The sequence below is a fragment of the Equus asinus genome, chromosome 18 (assembly GCF_041296235.1).
Source record: "Equus asinus isolate D_3611 breed Donkey chromosome 18, EquAss-T2T_v2, whole genome shotgun sequence".
NCBI lineage: Eukaryota > Metazoa > Chordata > Mammalia > Perissodactyla > Equidae > Equus > Equus asinus.
The window spans coordinates 39,970,219-39,985,030 of NC_091807.1; the positions used below are offsets into that span (position 1 = coordinate 39,970,219).

The following is a 14,812-nucleotide window of genomic DNA, read 5'->3' on the forward strand; positions in this document are numbered from 1 at the left end:
CTCTGAGCACATCACACAGGAAGTACTTCCTCCTCTTTGCAAGCTGATACACTGATGTACGCTGGGCACCAGGAGAGAGCCCTGTGTGCTGAGAGCATGGACCTGACACCATCCATCCAACGCCATTTACTAGCTGTGTGACTTTGGTCAAGTTCCTTAACTTCTCCGTGCTCAGTGTCCTTATCTGTAAAATGGAATAATAACACCGACCTAACAGGCCTGTTCTGAGACTGAGTACAATTGCATAGAACTCAGAACAGGGCCTGGTGCGTGGTGGGGCTTGTGGTGTCTGATGTGTAAATAAGAAGAGCTACTGTGCTCGCTCCCTTGCAGGTGAGGACAGAGGCGTGCAGGTGGCCTACCAAGTGGCAAGCATGTCGCTATGCCCAGTGCCTCTTGGAGGAACTGAGACTCAACCCCATGACGGCAGAGACCCAGCTGAAGGCCGGCTGGGCCCTCACCCTCGGCCCCTCCGTGGCTCTCGAAGGCCACCTCCACGCATCCCTGCAGCTCCAGGGCGCCTGCAGCGAGGGGCTGCCGTGGAAACCCCCGGCCTGGCGGAAAGTCCGAAATTCTACAGGAGCCTGTTTGCTAATCTGCAGAGAGGCTGAGTGATGGCCGCAGTGGTCAGGCGTGGCCGGCGACACACGTACACCTGCAAGGATTTCGAGGATTACACAGGTGAAGCAAAGACTTCGATCTTTGAGCAGTTTTTAGTTCCCTTTGACCAGTCGTCTTGGGGCTAAGGCATCCCCTGATGACCACTCAGCCACCCAGGGGACAAGTTCCACTGGGCGCAGAGTGACGTTGGAGGTAGCGAGGCTCACGGGAGAGGGTCGCTGAGCCAGGGGAGAGCAGCATTCACTGGCCACCCCCTAAAGCCAGAAGCACGGTTCCCCGGAACCCCTGGGTGCTTTTGTGTGGGAATTTCAGAGCCTGCTGGCCTTTAGACGTGACGTGAAGTGACTTTACCTTCGTGGGACCCCTGCCCACATGAGCAAGGAGACTGGAGGCACTCCCCAACAGCCGGAAGCCCGCTGGGCATGGGGTTTAGGAGTGATTTTGGTTTGCGCTTCCTTTCATCTTTTTACAGAAGATACACACTTGCAGGAGAGAGCAGGACAGGTCGATAGGCAGCTGCCCGGCCTGGGCAGGGGAGAGGATGCTACTCTGAGTGGGCAGTCCCGTTCCGGAGTCCCGCTGGGTGTCTGCAGGAGGCACAGTGCAGGACGGGCTGGGAAGGCCCCCAAGTCACACATCTCTGGGCCACCACCCACAGCTCTGCAGCCAGCCGGCTCGGAGCCCCAGAGGCAGGCAGCGCGAGGGCCCCATCCCTGGGTCAGAGTCCCCAGAACATTCTGTGGGACAGCCAGCCTGTTCTGACTCTGCATTGACTGAGAGCTCCACACACAGGTCCAGGCTCTCTGAGATGATGACCTCCCAGGACCCTCACCTCTTCTCCCTGTCCCCGACTCCAGGCTGATGGAGCTTACTTCTCCCCCTCCGTCAATGCCCTCCCCGGGCTTGCTTCTGAACACCCCCAGAATGCTCCCCTGGAGCAATCCAGAACTGAACTTTCAGGGAACCCAGGCCTGGAGGCAGGGGACAAACCAAGACAGGGTTCCCATGTCAGGGGGGACCCTCAGCTCCCCACCATGAACCCCCACTTCAGTATAAAACATAAAGGGCTACACACATGAGAAATCTTGACGACACTCCCATGAACTGGTCATGGGTCCAATCGGGCCTCCCCTCCCCTTGCCCCATGTGGCCCATCCCAGTCCAGTGCTGCCCCTGTCCCCAGGCCTCCTGCAGCCAGCACTCACCCTCCAGCCTCATCCACAGGCACCCAGCTTCTCTCTCTAACACAAGCCTCACCAGATCACTTCCTGCCCGACCCCATGGACCGGCCTTCCCTCTGTGGCCCTTGCGCAGCCCCCTGCCCCCAGGCCACACCCTGCTGGACCACGGGCTCAGCATTCTCGGAGGCCTGGGTCCTGTGCCCTGCGCATGCTCTGCCCAGGATGCTGTTCCTGCCACGTGGACCTGGGAACCTCTGCTGCAATTCCCTCTGGGAAGCCTTCCCCACCTCCCCCGGGAGCTTCTGACCCTCCAGGCTAGGCCATCCCCCAGCCTAGGCCCCAGGAAGGGTCCTGGGGTGCCTCTCCCCGGGCTGTGAGCCCCACAAACACAGGAGCTCCCTGGCTCATACACAGGCATGTCTGCCCATGGGGTCCGCTGCCTTCTCGAAGCTTGACTTTCTAACACACCTGGAGGAAGCAGAGTAGGTTGCACTGGGGTCCCCCAGCAAACGTGCTCATTTTAAAGGTGAGGCGACTGCAGCTCGGAGAAAGGAAACGACTTTCCCAGCCTCACACAGCCTCCAGGCAGCGCCCAGTGCTGTACCACTGACACATGCTAGTCACAGCCTGCGTCCTCCATCGGCAGAGCACCCCTCTGTCTGGCCTCAGACTCTGAGCAGGGGCTGTGCCCACTCCCCCCCGGGGACCCTGCCCAAACCCAGTCCCATGGTGGCCTCTTGCCCTGGTCTCTCTGACATGCCGGACACCCGGACAACCCCTTCTGGTGCCCAAGACATTGGCCTGGGTGAGGCTAAGGACATCTGTCCTGGCTTTCCTCCATTTGAACAGGGCCCTGTGGGATGCAGGCCAGGACCACATTTTGGGAACTGAGAGGGGTCCCAGCCACCTCACTGAGGGATCAGAAGCTTCCTTTACAAAGGAAAGAAAAGCCGACAGCCTGCTGGTAGGTGCCGAATGGGGGCTGGCGGGTGGATGAGACCTTCTCTTTACTCAGTTACAGGGAAGTTTCCCTTCCTGCCCCTCCGGAAGCTCCCCCGGCCCTGATTGGCTCGAGGGCAGCGCGCCCTTTGCTCTTTCCGTGGGGAGTCTGGTATATCAGAGCCCGGGCCTGGCTGCTCAGCCCCGCGTAGGTGCCCGCCCAGGTGTGCCCGGCGGGGCAGGAGGAGCGCGAGGGCCAGGAGGCAGACGTGGCCCAGACACCCGCAAATCCAGCGGCACCCAGAGGCCGCGGGACCCCAGGCGGGGAGAGGGGGCCCCCAGCGCCGCGCCCCAGAACCCGCGATGGCCAGCGAGGCCCGGGCCGGCGGGGATGCGTCGCTGCGCCGCCTCCTGAGGCTGCACCGCACCGAGATCGCCGTGGCCGTGGACAGCGCCTTCCCGCTGCTGCACGCGCTGGCCGACCACGACGTGGTCCCCGAGGACAAGTTCCAGGTGGGCCCCAATCCAGACCCCCAACGCGCCCGAGCCTTGCCAAGCCGGCGCCCAGGAGCCAGGAGCAGGGTCCCGACAGAGTTGTTCCAGACAAACCCTCCCCGCCCCGCCCCTCCCGACTCTCCCGCCCCCAAAGCCCCTCCCCGCCCCGGTCGCCCCTACGCCGTCGCTATGCCCCGCCCACGAACCAGGGGGATGGGCCCCCAGGACAAGTTAGAGCTTCTCCCCTGGCCCCAAGGCCCCAGCCACAAGACGAGGCGATGGTCTCCAGGACAAGTCCCAGGCCCCCCTCAATCCACTTCCCCAACCCTCCGTCTAAGGCAGGGGATGATCCCCAGAGATGAGTTCCAAGTACCCCACACCCCAGAACCCCCATGCCTGGCCCAAGCCAAAGGGATGGACATGGGTGCCCATGTCTCCAGCAGCCCCCTCTGGGTTGGCATCTGCTCTCTAGTCCCATAGTGGAGCGGGGATTCGGGTACCGCCCAGCAGGAGGCAGGGAGCCCCCTACTCCCCGCTCTTGCTTCAGGAGACTCTGCGTCTCAAGGAGAAGGAGGGCTGCCCGCAGGCCTTCCATGCGCTCCTCTCCTGGCTCCTGACCCAAGACGCAGCCGTCATCCTGGACTTCTGGAGGGTTCTCTTCAAGGACTTCAATCTGGAGAAATATGCCCGGCTGCAGCCCATCCTAGACAGCTTCCCCAAAGGTGGGGGCTGGGCTGGGGCCCGGGTCCTTGAGGGCTCAGCCTCCCTTCCGGGGGCCTGGGGCCGCTGGCGTCATCCTACTGAGCCCCAGCTGGACTGTAGGAGGAAAAGGATGAGGGGGTGTGGGTTTGGGGAGCCCCTGGGCATCACCTAGGATGCCGGGTTCTGAGAGCAGAGGGCTGAGGCCCCGCCCTCTTTGCCCGGTGTCGGTTCTGCTCATGAGGCCCCGCCCCGCTTCTGCTCGCGCTGCAGATGTGGACCTCAGCCAGCCCCGGAAGGGGAGGAAGCCCCCGGCCGGCCCCAAGGCCCCTGTGCTGCTGCCCAGGCCCCCCACCAAGAGGAAGGCCCTGGAGGAGCCGCGGGCCGCCCCGCCGACCGCCCTGTCCCCGAGGGGCACCTCCAGCCCAGGTACCCAGTTTGAGGAGCTGGTGAGGTCACAGATCCCCCCAGGGAGCCTGACACTCCCTGACCACATCCCCTCCCCAGCTGGCCCCGGGAGCGTCTGTCGCACACCCTCTCCCGGAGCCAGCCTGGTGGGGGCTGCAGAGGTCCCCTCTGGGTATTTAGATGGACACCTGAGGGAGCCTGTGGCCCCTTGTTGCCCCAGGGCCTCGTAAAGTAGGCAGGGGAGTGTTACTTCCTTTTTACTGATGGGACATCAGAGCCGAGAGCCCGGGAAAGCAAAGGGACCCCAGGGGCTCAGGAGACCCCGCCCTGGTGCTCTCCCACTGCCTGCTGGCGCCGGCGTTGGCCCCTCAGCAGCGACGGCCAGGCTGCCGCAGCTTCCCCCGCAGGCTCCCACGGGAAGGGCAAGCCCCTCAAGAAGCCGGACAGCAACGCAGAGCCCCAGCGCCTCCCGCTGGGCAACGGTGAGTCAGGCCCGTGCTCCCCTGCTACGAGGCCAGGGTCAGGGGCCCCAGGGGGACGTCGTGGGAGTTGGGACCGTGCTGGCCTGGCGTCTCACCCCAAAGCCTTGGCTGCACAGCCACACCAGGAAGGAGGGGACGCCTTGGGTCACCCCACCTGTGCCGGTTGAGTGTCCCCGCCCTTAGGGCCAGCTCAGATTCTGCTTCCTCCAGAGAATCCTCCTTGGTCCCTCACCTGGATGCAGCCTCGCCCTTTTCTGTCCCCTCTCTGCCCCAGGGCATGGGGCCCCAGAGACCTCCTGTGGTCACCTGGTGCTGACCTAAGGGCTGGCTCTGGAACTCCACCTCCTCCCAGCACAACCCAGGGCCACGCCCTGGGTCCCTGTTCATTCCTGTCCACTGTGTTCAGTCGGCTCGCACACCACACACCACCCCCCACACCACAGACACACACACCACACAGATACACACACACTCCCACGGCCCGTCTTTGCGTGTACATGTGGGCTGTCTGTCTGTCTGTGTGCCCTGGGAGGTAGGAAGGAAGGACTCTGCACCCAGGCACCTCTTGCTCCCCGCCGTCCCTGGCGGAGGTGCTCAGGGGCCATCTTCCTGATTGGGGACCCCCGTCTGGTGCTCCCTTCCCCAGGAATTCAGACCATGTCCGCCTCGGTCCAGAGAGCCGTGGCCATGTCTTCTGGGGACGTCCCGGGCGCCCGTGGGGCTGTGGAGGGGATCCTCATCCAGCAGGTGTTTGAGTCAGGTAGACGGTGCTGGGGAGGGGGGCTGCCAGGGGTCCACGTCCCCCCTTAGCTCCCTGGTGGCCCCAGAGCAGACGGTGGACAAGGAACGGTGGACAAGGCACGGCATCCCCCTGAGTAGTTCTGCTGGCTCTCCCCGAGGGGGCGGGGGCGCCTGGACACGCAGGCCCTGGACCTTCTGAGAGGCTGGTGGTCCACGGCCACATCTAGATCTCCTCCGTCCGTTGGACGGGCCCCTTCGGGGTCTTGGCTCACAGCCTCTGAGGTCTGTGGGCAGGCCTGGACTGATGGACCCTCTGGGCAGCACAGCCTGCTGCACCCGCCCCGGCCCCTTTTCTCTTTCCCTGTCCCCTGCGCCACCTCCTTCCTCCACCCTCTCTGCTGGCACCAGCTGGGGACCCTGAAGACAGCCAGGGCCAGCAGGCCCCCCGGGAGCTGACGCGGGTCCTGGTCTCACCTGCAGGAATTTCCTAAGCCTGTTATAAAAAGTGCCGCAAACTGGGTGCCTTAAAACAACAGAAATTCCAAAATCCAGGTGCGGGCAGTGCTGTGCTCCCTCCGGAGGCTCCAGGGCAGAATCTTTCCTTGCCTCCCAGCTCCTGGCAGCAGCCGGCAACTCTTGTCCCCTGGCTTGTAGTGGCATCACTCCAGCCTCTGCCTCCGTCCTCACAGGGCCTCCCCGCTGTGTCTCTGTGTCCTCTTCTCATAAGGACTCCAGTCATTGGACTTAGGGGCCAGTGTGAGCCCATCCTAATTACATCTACCAAGACCCTACTTCCAGATCAGGTCTCCTTCTGAGATTCTAGGTGGACATGCTTCACCCAGTACAGGCCCCGAGCAGAGAAGAGTCCTGTGCCCAGGACTCCGGCCCCAGACCTGACTCGGGTGGTTGGGGGAGACGGAAGAGCAAGCTGTGGAGTGGGCAGCCTCTCTGTGGCCCGCCGGGCTGGCCTGGGCCTGCAGCGCAGCTGAGCAGGGGCCAGTCAGCATCTCCTCCCAGGGGGCTCCAAGAAGTGCATCCAGGTTGGGGGGGAGTTTTACACTCCCAGCAAGTTCGAAGACCCCGGTGGGGGGAAGAACAAGACTCGCAGCGGCGGCCTGAAGACCCTGGTCCGAGCCAAGGGGACCCAGACTGCTGCTCCTGTAAGCGATGCCCCTGCCGCCCTGGGGAGGCCCTCCCCGCCCCCGCCCTCCCCCAGCATACACAGCAGGAGTGGCGTTGCCTCTGGGCCAGGAGCTCTGCTGGGGGCTGCGGGCTGCTCTGAAGGGGCTCCTCGCTGCGCTGGCTGCCTCCACTCCACGTGACCCTCCCTCTTCCTCTTGCAGGGTGGAGGCGATCCGAGGGCAGGCCAGCAGGGCAGAGTCCTGGCCCCTCCTGCCCTCCCCAGTGAGCCCCAGCTCCACCAGGTAACGCCCAGACCACGGGAGTAGCCCCCATCCCCACCGTCCGTGGTTGGGTCCTTCTGCCACGTTGCCCCTTGAACAGGGCACTCGATCGGGTGACGAGGACAGAGGCCTGAGCTTCTGTTCACAGGGTGGAGCCTTTTTATTAATACTATTTTTTTCTGTTAATGAACAATTCTTGAAACCATTCCAATAAGTTAGAGAATGTGAGATCCTCCCAGGCTTTTCAAACCAGGGTGTTGGCCCCGTGTGTGGGTGGGGTGGTGGTCCCTGCTGGGAGCTGGGAACCCCAGCGTCAAGCACATCCTTGGGCTCCCAGCACTGTTTCTTAATGAACAGAACCAGCCGCAGACCCTGACCCCTCTGTGCCCGGCACGGTGCTGGGCCCTGGGCACCAGGAGGAGGACCACGCCTGTCCCAGGAACTCTCTGGCTGGCGGGCTCCGGGGGGAGTTACAATGAGCATGCTCATTGCTGTGCAGGGCTATCCAGCCTGGCAGTCTGGGGGGCTTCTGGAGGAGGTGGCATCTGGGGGGCAGGGTGGGCACTGTCCAGGCAGGGGCACAAGCAGGGTGAAGGCCTCCGGCAGAGGGGGCGGCAGGTGCCCTGGGCCAATGAAACAGGGCTGGGCCTGCGCTCCGTTGCCCCATGAGGAGGGGGCTACATGGGGGTGCGTGTGCAGTCACAGGTGCCCATGGGACACCAGGCTTTCTGAAAGCCTGGTCTCAAGGGAGACGGAGCTGGGAACAGTCTGTGTGGGAATAGTCTCAGAGATGGAAGGGGTCTTGGGGACCTGGGGAGCAGGCAGTCAAGGTGGCATTTCAGGGGCTTGGGTGCCCGTGGGAGACACTGCTGCTGGCGGGCGGAGCCATTCTGGGGTCTCTGGGGGGGGGCGCCACCCCATCCCGGGCTTTCCCGGAGCGCACGTGTCTCTCACCTGCGTCAGAAGAACGAGGACGAGTGTGCAGTGTGCCGGGATGGCGGGGAGCTCATCTGCTGCGATGGCTGCCCCCGGGCCTTCCACCTGGCCTGCCTGTCCCCACCACTCCAGGAGATCCCCAGGTGAGCCTGGCACCCGTCACCTCTGCAGCACCCAGGCCACCCCACCCGGCTCCAGGGCTGCCTCCATCCACAGACCATGAGTGGGAGCTGCCCAGAGAGCCTCCGTTCCACGATGGGGAAGTGAGGCCCGCCTGGGAGGGGGCCTTGGTTCAGGTCGCTGGGCAGTGGGCCTGGGGTCTCCCCATCCCACCTCCCCATTGGCTACACTGTCCTCCCAGCCTGGCCAGCGGGGCCCCTGAGGGTGGTGAAGCAGAATGGAGGCCGAAGGCAAAGAAAGGCCATCGCGTCCCATCTCACCCCATACTCCTCAGCCCAAACTCCCACTAGCAGCTGGCCCCCCACCCCCCAGCAAGGTCCAACTCCACGTCAGGGTTGGGGAGCACAGAGGCCACAGAGCTGCACCGCCAAGAGCCAGTGGGTGCCCGTCCTCCATGCAGCGCCAGCCCTCATAGTCTGCGTCTTGGTGCCCCTACCCCCGGCCCGCCAAGCCCTGCCCTCCACCACTGGCTCCCACAGGCCATGGTCGTCTGTGTGGTGGGGGAGTGCCTGGGTGGAGTTCTGGCACTGGCCCTGCCTCAGCTTGCTGTGTGACCTTGACCAGGTCACATCTCTGAGCCTCAGATGCTGCGCCACTAAAATGAGAGGGTTCAGCCAGGGTCATGGGTCAGCTCCGGTGGACACTGACCGCCTGTCATTCTTCCATTCTCTTCCTTCCTGCCCTGACCGTCTCCCCTTGTGCTGGGCACCATCCCCTTTATGGAAACATGGTGGGGTGGGCCCAGGGACACAGACACCCCAGCCAGGGAGACCCTCCATGCAGGACAAGGCCCGTGAGAGTCAGGCACTGGCTGCTGCGTGTTTCGGGAACACGCATCAGAACAGCTCCAGGGATCAATAGCAGGCATCCTGGGCTCCTGCTGATTGGCTGGGCAGGCCCTTCCACGGGGCTCTGTCCACTTCCCAGCCCCAGCCTCAGTTTCCCCATCTATAAAAGGAAAGGGTGGGCTGGAGGAGCCCTCAGGCCTCCCCTGTGTGACGGGTTTGGGACTCTGTTGCCCCCTCTGCCTTGCCCTGCATGTCCCTCTCTGGTGACGACGCGAGCAGTGGGACCTGGAGGTGCACCAGCTGCCTCCAGGGAAGACCCCAGCGGGACCTGGCCCAGGCAGAGGAGACCCGGCCTCAGGAGCCGCCTGCTGAGACCCCGGTATGCACAGGCCCCCTCCCAGGCCCTCCGTCAGTCTGGAGTCCTGCCCCTGGCCACTCCTGTGGGTCGGGCCTGTCCAAGCCATGGAAGCGTGTGCCCCCACCCCCACCCCGGCCTGGCCACATCTATGTGGCTTTCTCTCTCGGGGCCGAGGGGCACCAGCCCCCACCAGCCGCTGTTACATTTCTCAGTGCTCTGATGGGGGCGTCGGCTCTGTCGGCCACATGGGGACGCACTTTGACCACTGATAATATTCTCCAGAAATGTTTTAAGCGTTCTGTTGCAGCAGAGATGTGAGGGCTACAACACAAGCCCCAGCATATGGCAAACATTTACTCTGACAGCTCGTGATGGCCACGGGGCTGGCACCTGCACCCAGGCCTTTCTGACCCCAGGGTGGGATGCCTCCCACAACACCAGCCCCCACCCGGGTTCCCAGGGTCCCAACGGTTACTAACTCCCTGGATGCTGCTGGGCAAGGATGCCCTGTGGCCCCTCTGAGCACTGACCTCTGGTTCCAGGTCCTCCTGGGACTGAGGTCGGCAGGAGAAGAGGTGAGGGGACCACCCAGGGAGCCCCCGGCCGGGATGGACGCTGCTGTCACCTACAAGCACCTGCTGGCCCCACCTTCTGCAGCCCCCCTGCCGGTGCTGGACTCTTCGGCCCTGCGCCCCCTACTGTGTGTGGGTCCTGAGGGGCAGCAGGTGAGTGGGGGCTGGTGAGGTGGCGGTCTTCAGGATGCTCACGGCCTAAGGGCAGCCAGAGGCACCTGAAACAGGAGGGCAGCGAGCCACACAGGGAGAAAGGGGACAGGGGTTAGCCGGCGGGAGGTGGGGAGGTTAGGGGTCACCAGACTGGCCTTGAGGAGGGGTCACTGCTGGGTGCAGTGAGGAGCAGGCCCAGAACAGGAGGTGGGGGAGGAGAGGGAGGAGGGCATCCTGGAGGAACTCCAGCAGATTCTCTCCTTGCTCCTGAAACCCCCACCCACCCCACCCCTCAGAGAGGCAGGACAGTGAAGAGGGCCGGGAGGGCCCTGTGTATGGGAAGTCCCTAGGTCCCACAGCCCCTCCCTCCTGTTCTGGGACAGCCTGTTCCCGGAGGGAGACTTGGCCCACCAAGGGGGAGTGAGGTCGGGACACCTCATTTCCCCCGGCTGCAGCCCAAAGGTGCTGGGGCGCCCTTGACCTCGGGGCCAGGATCCCAAAATCGCGGGCCCCACCGTCTGGCGGCCACAACGAGGCACCTTGCGGATACCCACAGGCGCGCCCCTCCCCGCCGTCCAGCCCGGCGGCGTCAGGGGGCGGCAGAGGGCAGAGGGCCCCAGGTCACCGCGCTGTCTGTCCCGCAGGGCCCGGCGCCCGGCGCGCGGTGCGGCGTGTGCGGGGACGGGGCGGACGTGCTGCGGTGCGCGCACTGCGCCGCTGCCTTCCACTGGCGCTGCCACTTCCCCGCGGGCGCTCGGTGCGGGTGAGCGCCAGGCTCCGGCGGAGGGTTGAGGGCGGAGGGAGGGACGGAGGGGGTGGGTCACCCCAACCCACCGTGCCTGTCGCTGCCAAGCCCAGACAGTCCCGCAGCCTCTCCTCCGTCTGCACAGGGCGGTCTTGCGCTGCAGATCGTGCTCCGGAGACCCCGCCCTGGCCCCGGTGGAGGGGGCGCCTGCTCCGAGCCCCGCCCGCTCGGCTGCCGGGCCCGCCAAGGTCGGTGCTACCGCGGCGCCCGGTGCGCAGGTGAGGGTGGCCCCACGGGGTGGGGTTGGCGGAGCCCATCTCCAGGGGAGACTTGGGGGTCCAGCTTCGCAGGTTTGCACCAGACCCCCTGACCGTGTGTTGGTGATTTAAATACAGTATCTTTGTTTCAATCGACTCCTTTTTGATAATTTACATCTGTTTAAAAACGAAACCCACGGAAGCAATGGTGGCTATGAAGCCCCGGGTTGGATGCAGGTCTGTCTCACAATTAAGCTAGCTATGCCCGGAGCTCCCCTACGCCCCCTAGGGCACCCTCCTCCAGCTCCCCTAAACTGCTGCCTCCCCCCTCCCCCCCCCCCCCAGCTCTGATCCCTGGAGTATGAATGGGGGTGAGGGGAGCCAAGGAAGGAGGCTCTCCACCCGGGAGGAGCACCCACCCTGGATGACCGAGTGTGACCCCTGTGTAATCTGGCCCCCAATCCTCCAGCGGCCAGGGGAGGAGACCCTCTCCAGCCCCTTCCTGCAGCCGGCAGCCCCTCAGGAGAGGTAGTCCGTCCTCATGTGTTGGTGGAGGAAGAAACCGGGCCAAGGCCCCAGCTGGGGAGCCACCGTCATCCTGGGGCTTCCTCAGAACATGGTGGGGGTCCCTTGTGTCCCCATTCAGGAGCTTCTAGAGGGTGGCATGTCTTGCCCTGACTGCCCACATCAGGGCCCTTTCTGACGATGTCCCTGTCCCCCAAGAATCTTTGGGGGCCCGGGGTGGTGATTAGTCCTACGACGTCTGCATGCCCATCCTGCTTTCCAGTTCTGCCTCATCCTCCCTGGACACACTGTGTGGGGACAGGGCACCAGGCACTGGGGATGAGCCTCTGACCGAGGCCCTACCCACGAGGGGGTTCCAGTGGACCACCTGGCATGGCTCACACCTGTCCACATCCTGTTCCTTCTGGAAGCCTCTCTCATCATCTCCACTGTCTGCACTGCGTGCCCAAGCCTGCTCACGTGCCTCCACTGCAGGCAGCCTTGTGGAGCTGGCTCCCAGGAGAGGGGCCCTCCCTCCAGAAGATGCTCCCTCCCTTGATGTCTGGGTTGTTTTCTCTTAACAGCAAAGATCCGTTTCTGTCCATTGGATGTAACATGTAATGTCATTTTAGAGTAAAAAGTTCCAGCCCCTCTTGGCCCTCCCCGGCCCCCTTCCACAGGGGTAGTCAGTGAATGTGGGTGTGGCCCCCAGACCCTTTCCTGAGTGCCCCCCACACCCCGGAGCTGTGTTCCTCCTTCAGGCGCCCAGGGCTGGCAGCACCTTGCAGGGCCTGTGTTTATCAGACCCACCCCGGGGGAAGTGCTGACAGTTGCCTGTTTTGAGCTACAAACCCTGCAATTTCTTGTGGTTCCACTGAGTGTGGCCTTCTCTCCCTCCCAGCCGAGGAGGCTGGGGCCTCATTCCCTTCTCGGCTCTTCGCCCAGGGGCACGGTTGGCCCTGGTGATGCTTGTTGGACGGTTGAATGGCTGGCATCGGACCAGGCACTTGCCTCTCTGGGGCAGGGTCCCTTCCAGCTGGTTCTCTAAGTCGCCTGGCTTTCCCCAGAGGGCTGCTGACAGCATTTGGAGCCTGGCAGGCCTGGGGAGTCTTGGGAAGCCAGCTTCCAGAGTTGGCAGAGCCCTGGGCAGGCAGCCCCAAGCTTGCTCACACCTACCCTGCTCTGTGCCCGGAAGCTAGGTGTGAGAATTCAGTTCCCAGGGCCCCGCCCGGAGAAGCACCCCAGCTCCCCCACTGCCCTGGCACAGGCCACCCGGTCCCAAGGCCCTGTTGCCTCTGCAGGGAGTCCTGCTTCCATGGGGATGTCCCCAGCGGGGTTGTGGAAGTTGGGTTGACCTCTTCCCTTTCCCGGATTCCAGGTGGGGGACGATTCTGCTGGTCACGAGCCCGTTCTGCACAGGGATGACTTGGAGTCCCTCCTGAACGAGGTAATGCATCACCTGGCGGGGGTGACACCTGGTCCTCCTCCTCCACTCCCCCCGCCCCCAGCAGCCAGTGTCTGAGCCACGGGAGTGGCTAGGAGACCCCCTCTCTGGGCATACTGAGCACAGTAGGCCCACACCACTCCAGGGTGGTGCTGGCCCCTCCACGTGTGAGCAAACAAGCCAAGGGGAGACCCTGAGCCCCTGGCCCCTTCTAGCCAGCCTAGAGGTCCTGGGGGCCTGGACATGGGGGGTCAGCCCTGCAGAACCCCAGCACCGGGGCCACTGAAGCCAGACTCAGAGGCCACGACAGTCCCCGGGTGTGGGGTGGGTGCCTCGAACCTCTGCCCCTGGCACATCTCTCACTCCCCCTCTTGACCCAGGCCCGTCCACCCTAAGATGGACAACTGGGGCTGCTGGGAAGAAAATGTGGCTTTTAGAGGCCCCATCTTCTGTTGATAGGAGGTCAGACTCCTCCAGTCGTTTCCAGAACTCAAGTAGCCAACCCTTGTCCTCCTCGGGTGTCCAGTGTGGCACGTCGGGGATCCCAGCTGACCATGGGGGCCCTGCCCTGTGTGGCGGGCCGTGCATGAGTGGGCCCCGTCAGTGCAGGTGTCTGTAGAGCCCCCAGGACCCCTGGAGGGCAAGAGGTGACCAGAGGTACTGGAGCTCTGGGAGGGGCCGGGTCTCCGGATACGGTCAGAGAAATGGGGGACAGATTCACAAGCCCCTTTGGGTGCAAGTCACCCCCATTCTCTTGGAATATTGGGTCTTCCCATGACCCCTGCAGTCCTGTTGGATCGTCAGGCCCCTAAGCAGAGTGAGGGAAGGAGCTGGCCCTGCCTCTCCACCTGGGAGGGAGCCACCTCAGGAGGAAGAACAGCCGTGGTGGCTGTGCCCTGGGCTCATAGGATGCTGTGAAGAGCACTGGATGAGGAGTCCCCTCGACTGACATGTCCCGTGAGGCCACGGGCCTTGGTTTCCCCACCTCTGCATAGGAGGGTCCGGTTGGATGGTGTCTTCATGCACAATGTTTATGATTTCAGGTGACCCTGGAGGCCAGGGTGGCCAGATGTGGGGGGTCAGCACAGCTGTCCCCTGGGGCTTCTGGCCAGGGCCCCGAGCCGCTGCCCTCTGCTCTGTCTTGCAGCACTCCTTCGACGGCATCCTGCAGTGGGCCATCCAGAGCATGTCGCGCCCGCTGGCCGAGGCGCCCACCTTCCCCTCCTGATCCAGGACGGCCTAGGCTGGCGGGGCAGCGTGGCGGGGGAGGAGAGGCACCTGTGGAGGTGGCCGAGCTGAGAGCGGACTCCCCTCCCGTCCCTGCGTCAGCGGCCACCAATGAGTGCCCACTTGTGCTCGCAGCCACTCCCTTCTGCGATGCACCCGGGGCAGGCTCCCACACTCCCGGAGGCCATCTGGATTAGGACCGAGAAGAATTGTGACGTCCCAAGTGCTGTCAGCGTGTGGCTTGTCCACAAGGCCCCGTCTTTGTGGGGAGACAAAGCTATCGTGTCGCTGAAATTACATCTCTCTCTGTGGTTCTGACATGCTCTCCAGTGGGGTGTTTCTGTTTGGGGGAGTCTGTCCCCCTGCATTTCTGGTGTCTGAAGTGCAGGCTGAGCTGGCTGGTGGGGAACTCGCCGTAATGGGAAGAGAAATGCCCGTGAGCAGCAATGGCACGCACAAGTGAACGGCGGGCTCCATTCTGTGTGCTCCATTCTGTGCTGGGAGCGCTCCGGTGGCTCCCCGCTGCCCTGGAGTAAAAACCCAGCCCTTCCCGGCCCCAAGCCTTCGCGTGGTCTGTCCCACCTGCCTCTGCTTCCCCGCTGCTGTGCTCCCAGCCTCCTCTGTCCCTCAAAGGACCAAGCTCTTCCCCACCCCAGGGCCTTTGCACTGGGTGCTCCTT

General features: G+C 63.8%; 1 protein-coding gene across 5 annotated transcripts; it reads left to right on the plus strand.

Moving 5' to 3' along the window:
• Window positions 1-232: 232 nt before the first annotated feature.
• On the plus strand, window positions 233-14,451 carry AIRE (autoimmune regulator). Of its 5 annotated transcripts, none has more exons than XM_070488977.1 (15): window positions 258-681; window positions 2,652-3,254; window positions 3,784-3,958; window positions 4,209-4,364; window positions 4,739-4,825; window positions 5,472-5,585; window positions 6,584-6,726; window positions 6,910-6,990; window positions 7,933-8,048; window positions 9,153-9,252; window positions 9,774-9,956; window positions 10,601-10,719; window positions 10,847-10,979; window positions 12,841-12,909; window positions 14,054-14,451. In XM_070488977.1, exons 2-15 carry the CDS (start codon window positions 3,105-3,107, stop codon window positions 14,132-14,134), a joined length of 1,707 nt encoding a protein of 568 aa, XP_070345078.1. In that variant the 5' UTR covers window positions 258-681; window positions 2,652-3,104; the 3' UTR covers window positions 14,135-14,451. The 5 variants fall into 5 exon arrangements, with proteins under 5 accessions (XP_070345082.1, XP_070345078.1, XP_070345079.1 ...); XM_070488978.1 differs by having other exon boundaries at window positions 259-681; window positions 7,936-8,048; XM_070488979.1 differs by having other exon boundaries at window positions 263-681; window positions 4,751-4,825.
• The last annotated feature ends 361 nt before the right edge of the window (window positions 14,452-14,812 follow it).

What these genes read in the sequence shown, in the direction of transcription:
- AIRE (XM_070488977.1), top strand. Translation starts at nt 3,105, where the DNA reads ATGGCCAGCGAGGCCCGGGCCGGCGGGGATGCGTCGCTGCGCCGCCTC. An exon ending in GTGAGCCCCAGCTCCACCAG is followed by an intron (nt 6,991 to 7,932) that starts GTAACGCCCAGA and finishes CACCTGCGTCAG; the next exon opens with AAGAACGAGGACGAGTGTGC. An exon ending in CCGCGGCGCCCGGTGCGCAG is followed by an intron (nt 10,980 to 12,840) that starts GTGAGGGTGGCC and finishes CCCGGATTCCAG; the next exon opens with GTGGGGGACGATTCTGCTGG.